The sequence below is a fragment of the Cynocephalus volans genome, chromosome 3 (genome assembly GCF_027409185.1).
Source record: "Cynocephalus volans isolate mCynVol1 chromosome 3, mCynVol1.pri, whole genome shotgun sequence".
Taxonomy (NCBI): Eukaryota; Metazoa; Chordata; class Mammalia; order Dermoptera; family Cynocephalidae; genus Cynocephalus; species Cynocephalus volans.
Genome location: NC_084462.1, coordinates 63167824 through 63186626, shown reverse-complemented (window position 1 = coordinate 63186626; position 18803 = coordinate 63167824). Strand labels below are relative to the sequence as shown.

At 33.5% G+C, this 18803-nt stretch overlaps 1 protein-coding gene across 3 annotated transcripts in view; it reads right to left on the bottom strand.

The window, feature by feature from the left end:
* Positions 1–18803, bottom strand: part of UBE2Q2 (ubiquitin conjugating enzyme E2 Q2) — a 52746-nt gene that overhangs the window by 6060 nt on the left and 27883 nt on the right. For all 3 annotated transcript variants that reach the window (XM_063089176.1, XM_063089177.1, XM_063089178.1), the window contains 6 exons: positions 17659–17743; positions 16909–16969; positions 16089–16179; positions 9907–9965; positions 4128–4176; positions 3547–3642 (listed from right to left, as the gene is read on the bottom strand). In XM_063089176.1, coding sequence (XP_062945246.1) covers positions 3547–3642; positions 4128–4176; positions 9907–9965; positions 16089–16179; positions 16909–16969; positions 17659–17743 — 441 coding nt within the window. The remainder of the gene's footprint in view (positions 1–3546; positions 3643–4127; positions 4177–9906; positions 9966–16088; positions 16180–16908; positions 16970–17658; positions 17744–18803) is intronic.

Here is an 18803-nt window from a genome sequence, read left to right as displayed (position 1 = left end):
AAAAGCTTTCGATCTTTCTGGATCCTATTTTAGATATACTTCTTAAAAACAGCTGGATTTTATTAATTCAATCTGTCTTAACTGGTAACCTTAGCCCACTTACATTTGTTGCTTCTATCATCTTCCTTTCTTGCTTCTATCACCTTACTTTCTAACTTCCATTTCTCACTTTTTAATGTAATTTTAGTATTTCCTCCTAGGATTCCACTAAGACATATTTTAGACCTCACTCTGATCTCTCTTTTAACTTATGCCATATCATCTATCCCCATGTCTCTTTGTGCCACATTCCGAGTTACTTCTTTGGAGATATCATCTAATAATTCTCTTCTGATGTCTAACTCATCTGTTGAGTTTCTCATTTCAACAATTATTTCATTCTTTTTCAGATCTTCCTCATCATTCCTGATGTTCTTATTGCTTGCTCAATTTCATGATATATCTGTTTTCTTTATATTAGATTTCATATATATTTTCTCACAATTCTAATATCTGATGTCTATTTTGTATCTGATGATTCCAAAACCTATATAGTCTTTGTGAATATATATTTTTCATTGTTTCTACCAATTCTCATATATGTTGGATTGCCTACTTGTATTCTGTGATCTTTGACTGTAAATTCATATTTGCTTGATTTTTATCTTTGGGAATCCTACAGGCTTAAATTGGAGATGCTCTTCTCCAAAGAATCTCTGTGTCTGCTTCTGATGAGAGCTATGGATATAACTAACATGAATCCACTTTAGTCCCCTTGGAGAATCTCAGGATTATGCAAGTTTCTCATATTTGACTCCCCAACTATGCTCATTTATAAATAGAAGACTGGACTGCTTAATATAGGTAGCAACTCACTCCCTCCTGCTCCACAAAAATAAAAGCAAGACAGATCTCTTATTTGAATGTGATCACCAACTAGGGGATTCTGTAGGTGAGTAACTAGAGGTCTGTGAGTAGCAGAGAGAAATAGGTGCCTTTCCTGATTGTAGAAATAGGTTAGGAGCTGCCCCAAGGGCTGTGTGCTACAGGATTTCACTAACTCAACTCTCATTCCCTCCATAACAATAAATGGAAGCTTCTTAAAGCACTAATTTGCCTTCAAACCCCAAATTCCTGCTAAAAGTTATGATAACAGACCTCTTCTTTGGAAGGCTCTCTCAATACTACAGCCTAGAGTTAATGTCACAGCCTGTATTTCATGTTAACAGAAAACTAGCCTGGCCAATATCATTCTGTCCTGAGGCTTACTCTCAGCTCCTGCTGGCTGAGCCTAGGAGAGCTAAAGGCAAGACTGTTCTATACCTCTGCAGTGATTCCTGCTTATATAGGGCTGCAGATTCCTCAGCTCCATCAATATGACCGTATCTCCATCAGGTCTAATGATGGGCAATTTTTTCTGTTTTCCAGTATTTATATACATTTATATTATTTTAGTAAAATTTTGAGGAGGCAAACTCATTCAGTTATTTTGAACCAACAGCTGACAGTACTTTTAAAAATATTTAGAATATCTTTAATAGCTACATGGCAAAAAGAAACAACATAAAGCAATTTACAGTAAAATCTCCCTCTCATCTCTAACCAGCACCCCCATCAATATTTCAAAAGCCCCTTATCACAAACAATAGCTGTTACCATTTTCTTGAATATTCTCCCAGAGATATTCTATGCTTACATAAGCACATCTATGTATCATTCTCACACATACAAGCATATTTCTAACACCATTTAGCACCTTACTTTTTTGATAGTAGTATTTTTAAAGTTAACATTTAGACTATTCCCTGCTGAGTTTAGAATCCAGGAAGGTGAAATTCATATTACATCATGCAACGTTTCCACATTCTTGACTGACAGATACTTCTTAATAGAAGAAAAAAAGAGTGAGGTTTCATCACAATTCACTAAAAAAAAAATTCACCTTTTAAGACATACTTTAATATGCAAATATACGATGGTACTTCAAAAAATTTGTGGAAAAACAGAATTAAAAGATAACGCGAATCTTTCCATGAACTTTTTGAAGTACCTTGGTATTTAGAAGCTGACTTACCATTCTGTGTAAAATGGCTATGTTTATCTGTCAAGAAAACTACAATTAAAAAAGTAAAGGTTTAAAGCAATTATACTGACATTGATTATTCGAAGAGAACTAAGAGAATAAAGACAGAGTATTGATATTATAGAACATTTTTAAAAACATAATTAAAATTTAATGTCCAATTCTACATATTAATAGATGCCAGGGAGAAAATATTTAAAAGACTAGAAATACATTAAAATGTTAATAGTATCTCTAGATAGTCAAATTATAAATGACCTTTTTAATTATCTACTTTAGAAATTTTGCATGGTAAGCATACATTTTGTCATTAAAAAAAAAAAAAAGTTTTATGTTCTAGTACCTAGTCATTCTACTGCCACATTTAAAATATTAATATATTAAAATACACATACTGTTAAGAAATGCTAATTAAGGTGGTTAAACAACTCACTAGTGTTCAGTAATTAACTTTGGGTTTTATACAAAACGATATTTTGTTCCAGTGTAAAGAAACAGCTGCTAAAACAGCTAAAAGTAAAATTGTAGTATTACCCCAAATAACTGATTTTTTTTTTAAATAGCCTTTTCAATTTTTTGCTTCATCTGTTAATTAAGATTCCAGTGGACTCATGACTTAAGGTGCAATATGGTTATAAATACACAGATTTAATACTATTTAGGTAGACACTTAACACAAAATTCACAAAGAACTTTAGGAACATTCAAGTTTTAAAAAACATTAGGTCAGAGTGACTTCTATGACACAAATATTTTCCCAAAACATACTAACTTCAGAGTATATCCTTAGCTCATTAAAATGTTTATTTATTGGTAACTACAATTCCACACAGAAAGATGTTTCTGATATAGTAAATTAAGAGCAGAGACTGTCTGGTTCCAAATCCTTGCTCTGCCACCTGTGACCTTACACAATTTACCTAATCTATGTGCTTCAGTTTCCTCATCTACGAAAACGAAATGAGGACAATAACAGTACCTACCTTTTAGGTTATTAAGAGGTTGAAAGAGTTAATGTAAGTAAAAAGTTGAGACTAGATCCTAGCACATAAAAGTTCACTAGAAATTAATTATTATAACATGATCTCAATTTTGAGAAATTTCAAAGTACATATTTCTCACTTCTGGGGCTGGCCGGTTAACTCAGTTGGTTAGAGTGCATCCTTATAACACCAAGGTCACGGGTTCAGATCCCCAGATTGGCCAACCGCAAAAAAAGTAATAATAACAATAATAGTCACTTAATTGTTAACAATTAAGTTAATTATTAATTTAACACTTAATTGTTAGTAGATACTAAAGAATTTAGTAATTATCATTAATTTTCTTACACATCAATGTTTTCTACAGGTCACTTTTGTAACAAGAAGAAAACCAAATGAAAATGAAATAAATTATCTCAAAAAGAATTAAGACAGGAAGAATTCTCATAAGGTAACATGAAATATATCTTATAATTTATGTGAAATTCTTAATAGAAGTACCTTATTTGCTCCAAACTGCACTCTGGCTTTGCCTTTGACTAAAGTGGCATTTATTTGCATGATGACTGATTCTATTGAGTAGGCACTGCTCCAGCCCTACAGGAAGAAAAAAAAATATGTCTCTTAAGACACAGCAATATTCCTCATTCCCACTTAGGAAAGCCTAACAAAATGGCATGTAACAACTCAATAATAGCAAATCAGTGTTAAGAGGTTTATAGTCAAGGAGAAAAAAGTAAAGTTGGACCATTTCCAGAATCTCATACACACACACAAAAACAAAACAAACCTATCTATGTTCTAAGTGCCTGACATGAGCAAATTATAATCTTAGGTAAACATCATTCTTAATGCCTATCTTAGCATAGATTCAGCACCAAGTACAATGTCATTTTACTGGTTTACCTAAAATGGCTTTTTCATTTCAGTAAGTGCTATTGGAAAAAACCAAAAAGCTTAAAAAAAAAATTTTTTTTTTAAGTAGGTGCTATTATATAGGAACTCTTCTACTTGGAATCTAATTTACAAAATCAAAATACTCTACTGCACTTGAAAATTGAATACCACCAGAAAATAGTCACCTGTTTTGTGAGAAGTTCCATACATAATGCTCCTCCACCCAACACATACCTTAAAAAGGAAAAAAGGAATCATATAAAATTCTCTCCATCTCAGTATTCCTTCTTAATCAATTTTTAAAGTGCAATCACTAAGAAAGTATGCACACAAGTAAAGATTAGAAGATAACATGCAAAAATGAAAACAGTTGTTAGGAACATAGGACTACAGGTAATTTAAAAATTCTAATGTCGTTGCTCTAATAGATTAAATTTTTTTAAAATAGTGGTTCTTAGTAACAGAATACTAAGACTTTTTTCCTTCCCTACTTTGTGGGATGAGGACTTTTAAGATGTCAAAAACTCAGAACTTAGCCCTAAATATTCAGAGAATGGGGACAGAAGAATCAAAGTTTCCTTAAATAGTATTCAAGTGTTCTGTACATCTGAAACTTATTCTACCATCATGTTATACAGCCAAGACTTTTTCCTCTGACAATACCACCAACTTTACCCTATACATAAAAATGAATATTTGCATGGTATTTTATATTTTAAATTGTTTTTATCCAGTTGTGAGAATCAGTGGTTCTGACCATGGAGCCCTTCTTTGGGACTCCTCAATTTCTGTTTTTAGGACCAAGGACCGTTCCTCTGAACCAGACAACAACTGGGGATTTCTCTTTAGGAAATCATTATTTAGATCAAGATTCTTCAACCTTTTAACTCTTTTCCAAACAAAATAATTTCATTTCTCCTTTAATGTTATTTTAAGTTTACAATACATTAAATATCATTGCCTAAAAAGAAAAATCAAGGGAATGATAATTCTAGAAGAAAAACTGTAGTGATTCTGAAAACAAATAAGCTAAGACCACCAACTATGGGAACACTGAGTTTAACACGAACTGTTTTGTCCTCTGGGGCTTTGCCCATGCCTTTCCCTTGCCTGAGATTCCTTCTGCTGCCTACCCTTCTGAAGACCATATTTCCCTTCCACAAAATTTGCCAAGACTATTCCAGCTTGCGAATCTTCCATTCAAACTAACCAGATGCATCCTCATGTTGACTAAACCAAATTACTTTGCAGAGAAATCTAAGAACTTCTGCCATAGACCATTAATAATAATAATAATTAATGAAATTAATTGTAGTTATAGTGAAATTATTCAATCATGAGATGAGGGAAGGAAATATACTCCAACTCTGTCATCCTGGAGAATTCAAGCAAATGTCTCTCCTACTTGCTTCTCCTAAACACTGGGACCTTTCAAAGTGAAAGTTTAATGGGAGAGAAAAAAACCTAAACACTCCAAAAAATTAAATTTGGGTGGAGAATCATGAGATTTAAAAAACAAAAACAAAAACAAAAAAAACTCCCTTGCAAGTTCTCTTGTATTCCTGAAACATTGAAATCTATCTCTAATTCTCTGAATCTCCCAATGGACTGAAAAAAGTATCTAGTATATAATGAGCATGTGCTTTAAAAGAATTAGAAGATACAAGTTTTCATTTATTTTTTTTCTCCACAGCTTTCTCAGTCTAGTAATCTAACATCATCCTTGATCCTTACATTTTAGAAATGCTAAAGGTAAATAGGAACTTGTTTTAGGTAAAGGAGGTATGCAGTGGACATCAAGTTACCCATTATCCAACCACCACCTTTCCTTTTAAGTACCCCACTCTTCCTTTGGAAGGTGCAGAGTCTTGTCAGGTAAAAAGAGGAAGTTTTTGCATTTGCAGGTCAAAAGAATGTGCATTTGTACAAGCACATAATAGCTACACAAATATTGTTTGGATGTCTGAACAAGACAGAAGTAAGTAGTTCTATTACCTACATGAAAGTGATAAGTAAACTTTGCCTTAATATACACTATCAGCAGTATTTACACCTAAAAGAAATAGTTGATTCTACTTCTGTATTGAATTACATTCATTTTATCATTGTGTTCCAAACTCTTACTGCTCTTTGCCTCCAAACAAAGTTTCTGCTGAATACTGAGACAGTTCAAGAACACAGGAATAAAAAAGAAAAAATTAATAATCTAAGGGTCACCTAAGGATAATATGCCATATATACAGGCATGGTAATATTTTCAACTTTAAAAAATTTCAATTGCCAAAGTTGTATATAGCAAACACTATCCTAAGTTCAGTCTCTTCAGGCATTTGGTTTATTGTTTAAAAAAAAAAAAAAAAGCCAGTGACAAAAGGCCATATTTCATATAATTCTATGATTCTCTTTATATGAAATGTCTAGGAGAGGCAAATCTATAGAGACAAAGTATAACAGGTGCAGAGTTTCTTTTTGGGGTAATGAAAATGTTCTGAAATTAGGCAGAGGTAATGGCTGCACAACTGTGAATATACTAAAAACCACTGAATTGTACACTTTAAGAGAGTTTTATCATATATAAATCATATCACAATAAATTGTTATAATTATTCTTAATTATTAGAACATGTAATTATTTTTAATTAAAATATATTTTTTAAAAATTTTAAATGTTTGGCTATGACAAGAAGGAGAAATAGGGTAGTAGCTAGATGATGTGGGATATAAAATATATGGCACAAAAATTGCTCAATAGTCTACCCAGAATCACATGCTTAACCTTTACCCTGATTCTGAGATCGCAAGGTCTGTGTTTTATCAGTATTTCACATTTTTTAGTTCTTCTCACTTAATAGTTGACTATGAAGACCAAGTCATTTTGGTTCTGCCTCAAATGAGCTTTTAAATTTCACTCCTTTTTCCATTACTACCATGCCAATTTAGGTTCTCATCACTTCACTCTAAGATAGTAACTTGGGCTCTCCATTTGCATCACATCCTTCTAGGTTTTGTGAGCACAGTTTGTCCTGTAGTCTCTTGCGCTGTCACCAAATTATAGTCTCTTGCACTGTCACCAAATTTATCTTTCCAAAACATTCTTTATTACTCTGTTCCTGAACCAGTTAAAGAAAGATGATTTCAATATCTATGGGAAATAGTCTGCTTACCAGAAAGGTCTGTCAACAATCCATGGTGCTGTGTGAGATATTATATCAGCACTATTTCTTACAACTCTTCAATATGAATCCCACCCCATGTTATAGCTCAAACTGGGCTGGTATACCCTGAATATATCATACTCTTTCCTAGATAGGTGATTGCTTACTTTTCACCTATGTAGATCATTTTCCTTCAACCTCTACCAGCTAATCAATCCCTACTCATATTCAAGGCCCAGCTGAGATCCCACTTACTTCATGAAGTCTTCCCAGGTCACTACTGCCAGAGCAACTCCTAGCTCCTTTAAACTCAGAGAACTGAAGTCCATACTTAACACATGACACTCAATAGAGTACTTAGTACTTTTAATCTCCTCTTATATAGCTGACTTTTGGTATAATGAAAAACGCTTTATGAGGAGGTAGAATATTTAGGAGGGTACTTCAAAAAGTTCAAGTAGAATTAAAAGATATGATTCTTTCCATGAATTTTTTGAAGTACCCTCATACTTGGATGAGTCACAAGCTGACTTATTTATTCATTTAAATAATGGGAATAATAACCTTACAGCGGCAAAAAAGAGTCAGTAAAGAGAAACTATGTAACAGATTTAATACTGAAAATGGCATTATTCATAACTTCATGTGCTTGTCTCCACTACTAGGTGTGGTAAACTACTTAAGATCATAAACTTAAAATTTTTGGTATTTCTCACAAGAAAATGTGAAAAACCTATGCTAGTCAATTTTATAATCAGATTTCAAAAGGTTCTCATAATATTTCTATACATTTCTCCTGAATCTACAGAATTTTTCTAACCCTTCCTTGGTCATTTTTCTTGAATAAAATTTTGAACAAAAAATAACCTTTCTTTTCCCATGCTTATGGGAATATTAACTAAATAATTTTATGAACAAGCAAATAAATCTAAAGAACAATAGTTATGTCTTTTCTATGCAATCAGTAAAGGCTTAATAAAAAAGATATGCTTTTCATAGTTTAATGTTAAAATAAGGATTTTGACTTGGTGGCTAGACAAAGGCTGGTGTTGTGAACAAGAGACACAAAGGTTAAAAATTTACCATTTTTCAGTCCTATGTTTATTCTGCATATGTAAATATCTGGCTGAGTTGCCAAACATTCAACTTCCCAAATTGATTATGAGGGTTTACGACAGAATTTTTTTATAGCACTTTTACTGCCTAATCCAGAACAGTCAGGGAAGCTTTAAAGGTAACAAAATGAAACTTTATATAATTCTAAACAACTCTGTTTCATGTTCAACTAACCTGTGATCTCCACTCATCAAAACAGTACATTTATGATCAGCTTTGTAACAGCCTTTCAAAAAGAACCAAGGTTTTATAAAGTGGATTTGTAGACCCCCTAAGGTCTATCCACTAAGAGATTACTTCAGCTTTTCTTGGTCTAGAGCAGAAAACACATGGGAGTCACTTAGGCCTTTGAATTTCTAATAGAGCAGCATTTCCCAAAAAGCAAATAAGAGGACACCATTCTCTGGGATGCTTATTTTCTAGTTACACTGTGGAAAAATGGTTTAACATCTTCTTGGAAAGTTGCATTACGGCTCCAAGAAGTCCTCTGGTGAAGACTATTTTGAGCCTGGTTTCCCCAAAAACCAGTTAATCCTTTCAAAACAAGTACCTATTAACATACCACTGTATTAGTGCTCACAAAACATTTTAGAAGATATGGCAAAGGACTAGGCTGCAGGTATCAGGTAAGTAAACTCTTAAAAAGCAGTACTACTTTACTATGTTGCAGAACTCAGAATGGGCTCAGTACATCCATATGCAATACTGAATTTTTTTTAAAGCCACAATTTTTGTTTACCTGAGTTTTACATATACCATGCTCAAATAACTATACTGTAGTAACGACAGCATAGTTAATACATATCTGGACTATTCAGAGAAACAATCCATAACAGAATTTGATCCCCCCAAACACAGAAATAACATATAAAGCAAATGTAACTAAATATAATAAGTGTAAGAGCACACCATTTCTGCAGGAAGTTCTGAAGTCTTTTTTAGTAGTCATCCACATTTTTAACCTAAATGTAACTATTATTATCTCAACCATAGAAATAATCAAAATAAGAACCGGTTATCTTCAGATTTTAATCATAATATGGATTATCTCACAAAATGGAATTAGTCAGCTGAATGTTTGAAAATTCTCAAATTAGCTTCATTGCGCCACTTTGGGGGTCTACAGAACATTTCATAACTAACCTAGGTAAAAATGTTGATCTTTTCCCCACCTTCCGTAAGACTTTTAATCACAAAGAGCAATACAAGTTTCAATAAAACGGCATAACAGTTGCCATTTGATTCTAATAAACTGCAATTATTACCTCTAGAAGGAATCAGATAGCCAGCTCCGTAAACCCATGAAATTTCCTGTGATTATTCCTAGAAGTACCAACTAGGATTATAGGTATGTGAGAATCACTCTCTAATCATAACTTTCTCTAAATCCTCAATAACAATTTGTATTTGAAAAACATTTTTTATGGTAAAATAAACATAAATAGAAGCCATTGAAAACTCTACCTATAAACATCATAATGGTTTATACCAATAGTTTTGAATGTGGGCCGCAGACCAGTAGCATCGACTTTGTCTGAGAACTTCTTAGAAATGGAAATTCTCAGGCCCCACACCAGACCTGCTAAATGAGAAACCTTGGGGTAGAACCTAGCAATCTAGGCCTTCTATCATTTAACTAGCTCTCCAGATAATTTTGATGCACACTATGAAAAAAGCAATCACTTAAACTTACCCTCCTGAGAGAACAGGTAACACAACTCGAACAAATGGAGGATCAAATGGAAAATTATCCTAAAAGCAAATAAGCATGTTTAATTAATTTTAACATCCTTAACACTATAACATTTAGAAGATTTTTAAATAGTCCATAAAGAATGCATACATTTATTATCTGATAATGAGCAAGGAGGATAAAAGTAAAATTAGTACAAAAAATTAAATGAAATAAAAACCAAAGCAAATAAAAATCAAGTAAAGATCAGGCGTAAACAGATGGTGACTGGTACACTTACAAAATATGTGAAGGGGTTCCACATCTAATAGAACGTTTTATATAATGATAAACTAGGTAATTTAGATCAATCTTCTGGCTGAGGACTAGAAAAGGTGGACAACATATAACTATTCCAGGGCTAAGACTGGAAAGAAAAAGGAATCCCCAGAGAGCAAGGTCTTTGTTTCCCCTTGGGTTTTCTTCCAAATACAGAAGAGAAATATAAGAGATTAACAAGCTGAGTAGAACGCAGACTCACAGGACTGGGGAGATAAAAACGAGTTCAGGGTCCACCAAGGCCCTGATAAGTCTCCCATACTTTAGGTTGGGACCCTGAAAGACAAACTGCAAATTGTCCTGACTGCCAGACAACAAAGTCCAGCTCTAAATCATCTCAATCTCTGCTTGGATTAGGCAATCTTGGGTTGCTGCTGCCTAAACCCTGACAGAGGCAAATGCTCTCTCTCGAGAATATCATCCAAAGATTCAAATTAGCTCTACAATGTTTCATATATTATGTCTATCACTAAAAATAACCAGCCACATGAGACTTAAAGACATGATCAGAAAACCAGAAAAGCAAACAACAGACACAAAACTACAAGGTATCAAGATAATAGAGTTAGCAAACACACTTGAAAATAACTGCTGAGTGTGTTCAAGGAAACACAAGATTGAAAACCTGGCAGGGAACTGCAAATTATAAAAATGAACCATATGGAAATTCTGAAATTTAGAAATATAATAATTGACCGAAGTTAGTAATGGATAGGTTTAACCACAGTGGAAATTTACTGGAAAAGAGATACAGCACACTAGAAAATAGGTCAGAAACATCCAGACTGAAGCTAGAAAAGACAAAAAAGTGGAAAATGCAGAAAATAACAAGACACAAGAAAGTATACTGAAAAGATTTATCACATACATAGTCCTGGAAAGAGGAGAGACAATGGAACAAAAGCAATATTTGAAGAGATAATAGCTGAGGATTTTCCAAAACCAATCACAGACTTCATAAGATTTAGCTATCATAAATACTTCGAGAGAAACAATGGAGGCTAAGATAAGAGAATGATACCTTCGTGGTGCTGAAAGAAAGGAACTGCTAACCTAGAAATCTATACTCAGTGAAAATACTCTTCAAAAATGAAATAAAAATAAAGGCATTTTCCTTTCTGCAGACCCACACTAAAGGAAATACTAACGGATATTTTCGGGCAGGAGAAAGATGATCCTAGATGGAAACTTGGAGAATACAGAATATGAAAAGAGGAAATATGCATGTAAATCTAAGTCAAATCCCATTGACTAATCATGTAATAATTATGTGTAGGGTTTTAGGTAAGTATAGAACTAAAATGCATGACAACAGCACATATTTGGCAGGGAATTATATGAACTCAAAGTGTTCTAAAGCCTTGTACTGAAAAGAAAAAGGAAAAATATTAAATTTATATTAGACTTTGACAAGCAAAGGATATATACTGTAACATAACTACTGAGCTAACAGAGGTAGAAAACTGGAGTTAATAAAAAAAATCCAAAATAAAGAGAAAAAGGAACACGGAGCAAGGACAGATAGAAATCACCTATAAGATGGTAGATTTAAACCTAAATATCAGCAATAACATTAAATGCAATGGACTAATTGCTCCAATTAAAAGACAAAGATCATCCGAGTTGATAAAAATATATGAAGAAAGGAAGAGGAGAAAAAGAAACTTCAGCTACTTCTCAGGCTACCAAGCACAATTCTCTTTTTCAAATTCTCAGTCCTAGAAGTCAAGTTTCCAGAAGAACAAGAGCTTTTTCCCTTAATGAACTGAAGCAAAGGCAGTAGCTGAAGTGACCAAGTGTTAGAGGTCAGTTCCTTGAGGGCCAGGAAGCCAAGAAGAAGGCTGCCCCTCACCTTCCTATAGCAGTTTGGAAGGGAAATGGCTCACTGCCTCTAATGAAGATACATCAGGAAGTCTAAGATAAATTACCTCTGCTTTCTACATTCAAACAAAAGGGGATCAAAAGGAAACAACTAATGCATTTTTTGGGGGTGAGTGCTGTGACTCAGATAGGAACCAAAGTTGCTGCAGGCACAGAGTACTAACCACTGTAGTATAATCACAAAAACAAAACAATTTTCAGCAGAAACACTACAGCAGATTTATCAGCAGAAACCCTACAAGCCTGGAGCGAATGGGATGATATATTCAAAGTGCTAAAAGAAAAAAATGCCATCCAGTACTATACCCAGCAAAGCTATTGTTTGTAAATGAAAAATGAAGTCTTTCCCAGACAAGCAAAATTGAGGGAATTCATTACCACCATACCAGTCCTACAAGAAATACTTCGGGGAGTCCTACACCTGGAAGTGAATGAATGATAACTACCATTGTGAAAACATGCAAAAGAATAAAACTCACTGGTAGAGCAGATATGCAAATGAGAAAAAGAAAGAATTCTTACATCTTTTCACTTCAGAAAACTACCAAACTGCAAAGAAAAACAACAAAAGAGAAAGAAAAGAACAAGGATATAAAAACAACCATAAAACAACAAGACAACAGGAATAAGCCTATACCTTTCAATAACGACTTTGAATGTAAACAGATTAAATGCCCCATTTAATAGATTTAGACTAGCTGGATAGATAAAACAAGACCCAACTATATGCTGTCTAAAAGAAACTCACTTCACCTGTAAAGATACAGATTAAAAGTGAAGGGATAGAAACATATTCCATGAAAATGGGAACCAAAAAAAATAGACAGAAGTAGTAGCAATACTTACACTGGATAAAATAGATTTTAAATAAAAAAAACATAAAAAGAGACAAGGTTTGTGGTGGTGGATATGCTAATTAATTAACCTGGTCTGATCATCACACAGTGTATACATGTATCAAAATATTACTCTATACCCCATAAATATACATAATTATTACATGTCAATTAAAAAATAATATTAAAAAATTATCTGATTTCCAATTTAACATTTTGGCCTTCTAAGCTATTCATAAGGATAAGGAACATTCTACTTTTGAAAATAATCACCTAATGGCTCTAAATAGTTACAAATCACTTCCTTATATAGAGTTGAAAATCACCTCTTTATAATTTGACTTATTGGTTCTAGTCTTATGCTCAGTGTTCAAAGACAAATCAAACTAATAAGTCTACATAAACAGTCCTTCAATTAGTTGAAGACGAAGCTATCCTGAACCCCCATGTTCTCCTCTCCAAATCCAGTTTAACCAGATATCTTAGGACTTGGAATAGAATCTCTTCCCAAGCCTGGCTACTATTCTCTAAATGAATCTAGATTTGTCTAAATCAACCCTTTGTAAAGTACTACCTCAAAATTCAATTCAGTAATTCAGATGTGACCTGAGAAGCTGGAAAACCACTTCCTTAAAAACACAGCATAACAGATTTACCAAGTTGCTGACCAAGTTCCATTCCTTCCTGCCCCCATATTCCCATTCTTGTGTTATATCTCAAGTTCCATTTTTCTTATTATTCATGACTCCCAACGTATCACCGTGGACATCTGAGGTCATAAATATACACTGTTCTGGCTCCTTCCTGTGAATCTTTCTTCTTGAAAGATTTCTTTCATACCTGCTATCCTCCAAAGTCTGAGTGTCTGAATGTTAATAACTCAGCAATTTAGTTTAAAATCCTATTCATAAGGTCAGTTAGCTCAGGGCAATCACATTCTTCCCAGGGCTCTTAAGGAATACTCCAACCCTAGAAAAGGCCCTTCTTTCTGGTATCAGAAGCCATGGTCCAGAAACACAAGTCCAGTAGAATTTCATCCATTTACCTCCCAGATTAACCCCTCCATGAAATTCCACCTAGAGCAGGAAAATATAATGAAAACACTACCTCCAGTTTCCTGGCCAAGATTTCACATTCCTCTGAAGATACCTCCCAAGGAAGAAGTGACAGTAGAGGGGCACATAGAGGCTTCAAAGGTACTGATAAGTTTCTATTTCTTAAGCTTGGTATTGAGGCCATGGTCATATGATTTCATATTAATTTTTTCAGGTTAAAAATATTTTGCATGGTTTATTTTTGTTTTTTGGTTTTTTTTAAGATAACTTTTTCAGTGTTTTTTTTTTATTATTTCTTTTGGCTGGAGTGTTTCATTCATTCCGCCTATGAGTCAGTAAAATTTGCAGAGTCATCAGCAACTTGAGTAAATATACACCAGATTCACACTCTAGGAAGACAACCTAGTTGACAATTGCCATGGTTTCTACAATAACAAAACTGAGGGAAATTACAATATTTGGGCTATTTTGAGGAAGTTTAATTATAAGATACATCCCCCAACAAGAATACACACAAAAGCCAGATAAGAAGCTTTTAGAAAATCACTACTGCTCTTTTTGCGAATATAAAGAAAGTGTTCTTTCATGTCTTTGTTTTCCTTCTTTAAGATATCTCATATCCATATACTCTAACCTATTCCTACTACCACCACCCTAGACCAGGTCTTCATCATTCCTTGCTCGGATTAAAGTACAAGCCCCCAACTAGTCTCCCAGAAATCTACTCTATGCTATCTCAAACCCTACTCTTATGCTGAAGGCATAATGATTATTTAAAACAAATAAAACAAAAATCCTAACAGATCAATCATGTCCCATGGCTCTTTACTGCATAAAGGTAAAATCCTAGACCTCATCATGATCTCTATAGCCCTGTAGCTTCCATCGCACTGGTTCTTTCCCCAGAAAGACAGGGATATTTTACATGTCTCCATATTCTCAAGCCCTCTATAGCACCTAACACATCAAAGTCTACCTAACTGAAATGGGAAAAAAATATCTGCAAGACAATTGTTGCATAAATTTTTCTTCTCAGTTAAAAAAAAAAAAAGTCAAAAACAAGCTCCATATAATTCAAATATAACTCCTTAGAAACACTTCTTAGATTTTAAACAAAAGATTCAATATTTTAAAGATTTTAACCCATTACATTTTATTCAGATTCCATACTAAATCATTAACATTTTGAGATTTCATTGCTATTCTTTAACCTTTATTTTTAGCATCTTAAAAACACATTATATATAACACATAAATTCAGTAAAGTAAATAAAATATAGTTATTATAAAGTATGTGTCCATGTAACCACCACCCTGGTCAAGAAACAGACCACGGCCAGTAACCAAGAATCCCACAGATATCCCTTTCAGCTCACAACTCCTTCACTCCCACCTAGATGGACTCCCTATCCTAACCTGTATGGTAATCATGTCTTTGCTCTTCTTGATAGTTTTACTGCCCAAGTGTGAATCAGTGTTTCCCAGCCTTCTTTTCATTTCACTCCCCGCCATGAAGTCTTTTTAGAAATGGTTTCCCTAATTCCACCCCCATGAAATTTTACCAACACAGGTATATCATGTGTCTGTTTATGTCATATGACCCTTTGGAGGGCCACACACCACTGTCATATCTACGATTTTTTTTCGTCCAATGACCAATTTTCATCCCAATGGGAGTGATACTACCTCCACTGAGAATGTATGCACTAAACAACGTTAGTGTTACCTATTTTTGAACTCTATATAAATTGAATTGTACAAAACAGGATTTAGGGGTCTGGTTTTTCTTGCTCAGCATCACGTTTGAGATTCACCCATCATGTTGAACATAGCTGTATTCCATTTTACGAATATCACAATTCTCCACTTTATTGGAACAGCCACTTGGGTTATTTTGTGTTTGGGGCTATCATAACAATGCTGCTCTGAAATACTCATTTCTTGTGTAGTATATGTCTATGAGGAGAATTCTTAAACCACAGGGTATGTGTATCTCCTACTTTATCAAATAATGCCAAATTGTTTTCCAAAGCACTTGTACAAATATACACTTCCATTAGAAGCATATGGAGTCCCATTACTATTTTCTTACCTTAAAAGAGAAGTTAAGCAAAATATATTCTATGCCTTCTTTTTCTTTTAAGATCTGAAGATCACTGTGCAAAGGACTATCAGGGTCAACCCTAAGAATTACAAAACAAAAAACATTTCAAAAAAAATTAGAGGATTTTTCTTACTAAACTCATAAATGAACAAGCCCAAGAGATAAAACAGAGCCCCTAGGGTAAGTTCCAGGCAGAGAAGGTCTAAAGTTGCTCTTTAGCCCCAGAAAATATAGGTCGCTATAGCTCCAGCTGTTTGGGAATAAAAGTCCAAAAAGAGACCATAGTACTCTAAATCTATTCTAATAAGGGAATTTAAAGTCAGCAGTCATCCTAAAGGAAAACAGTCATATATACTTAATTTATTCAAGAACTCAAGTTTTTAGTATACTTTAAGTGGTATTTTTAGCCAAGGAGAGAAATTTGTCACAGAGAAGACATGAAAAGTTACAAACAAAATCTAAATTTGTCTACTACTGTTCTATACATACAGGTCTTACTCAAATCCCTTATTTCAAATGTAAACTAGTTATCACAGTCAGTCTCATCAAGTTATTAAATACACTCTTGTTTCTAAGTTCTCATGGTCTCACTAACTCCATGAAACACTTTATCCCACAGCTAGTCCCTCTTTTTCTCCTTCCTCTTTCTCACTTTACTTATTAAGCCTCAGAAACATCTCATTTTAAACAAGTAGAAACAAGGTCTAAAGTTCTAAGTAAAAGTCACAGTATAAAGGTATCAAATTAGAAAGGGGGGAACTCCATTGTGATAGTGCAAAGAGTGGGTTGGCATAAAAAAGCCACTTACTTCTGCAGTTTAACATGCCAGTCATATAAACTGTCATTTATGAGTTCCACTGAATAAATCCCTGTAAAGATATAGAGCATGTCAGTTACTCTTCATTTGATAATATAACTATTACTCTGGTGTAAATGTATACACTAAGCTAGAAATTTTGCTATTAAAAGATGGAACAACTAAGCTGTATTGTAAATATTTTACCACTGGAGCTGAATATCTTATGTCCTTAACAGATAATTAAAGCCATCAATTAAGAGGAATCTAATGAGTTAAGAAACTGCTTACCATTAACTTTGAGAGAGAAAAAAATAGATATGCAAAAATCAATGTACTTAAGTCTTTTCTTCTGTTTCTATAAAGATGTAATCCTTCTACACATACTGTTTTATAATCTTTCTTCAACTTTCTGGAACATCTTTCCAAGTTAGTATACAATGAAATAAATACATTAATCTTATTTACTTTCCAAAGCAATATTACTCATGCTTTTGCCAGAAGATTAAAATCATGAGTTAATTTTCTATCAGGAAGAAGACAAAAAAATTATGATTTATAAAAACAATTTTTTAAAAAAAAATCCAACAAAAACAAGTAATCTCATCCTATCCTATTTTTAGAACTTGATTATATTTGAGTTTCATATCCCTAAAATAAAGTTAATAAGCATTTCCATTTCTGTCTACTTATAAGTGACATTTATTATTTGAAAATAGAAAAGTACAAAAGAACAGACAGCAGAGATCCAGAGGTCCTTACCTGTTTTATAACTCTGTGATCTATATATGTCCCTGAGCTCTTTCATAAGTCTATCAGAAGCTTGCACTGACCCAGACACCGCACCCTGAAACATAAAACTTGCTGTTTACCAGGGTTTGAGCCAAGCAATTAAAGACTTAAGGTATATGAACCTGATATACACATTTACAATGAGAGTGTAAAAATGGATCATCACTCAACATTTTAAGAGGTCAAAAAAGTTAAGTTCAACTAAATGAAAAGTTATGAAGTTTCAAGAAGAATATAAAACTGGAGACAGCCTGGGTCATTTACTATTTCTTATCATTCAAAAAAAAAAAAGTCTAGCCAGTATGTCCAGACCACCATGAACTCTGCAAGTGTAGTGTAGAATTCAGTATGAGTCTATTCCAAATGCCATCAATTTTTGAAAATACTAGAAGACCTTCATCATGATATTATTAACTAAAACAGAGTTCCATTAATATGATTACAAGCAAGAACATTAAACTGAAGGTCTGAAGGTCTATTTTATGTATTGAGAAACAGAAACAGGTTTACCTGCATGCAACTGGTTTTAGTTCTTTTCAGTGTTAGTACTTCTCTAAAGGTGAAAATGTGCCAATCACTTTTCCTAAGACTGAATAGGAATGGAACTATTTTTTGATCATGTGAAATTTTGATCACGTAAAATAAAAGATTTTAAAGGCTGCACTATACTCTGCGGGGGAGAGGAATCAAGTTTACAAAGATATTACTTCCTATCTATGTGACCTTGAACTGGTTTAAAACCCAGTTTTCACATCTATAAAATATAAAGAGTACCTATTTCACACAGTGACTAGAAAGACTAAATGAGAAGGTATATAGTATTTAACACAGTGTCTGTCATGTGAAAGTGTTCAATAATTTGTAGTTGTTTTGACTATAACGCATACAAACTGGAATCAATTACAAGACAAAGAAAGTAGAATAAAGTATTATTAATTCAGATGCCACAAACTTTTAATAATCAAAATATGAGCTTGGCTAAATTTCTTTGCTCTATTAAAAAAAGATTTGCCAATTAAATTAATATACTTAATAAGACTGAAGAAGGAAGAGTAATCTACCTGTTTACAACACTTGGCATCTACTTGCATAACAATTCATTCCCTGTATTTGAC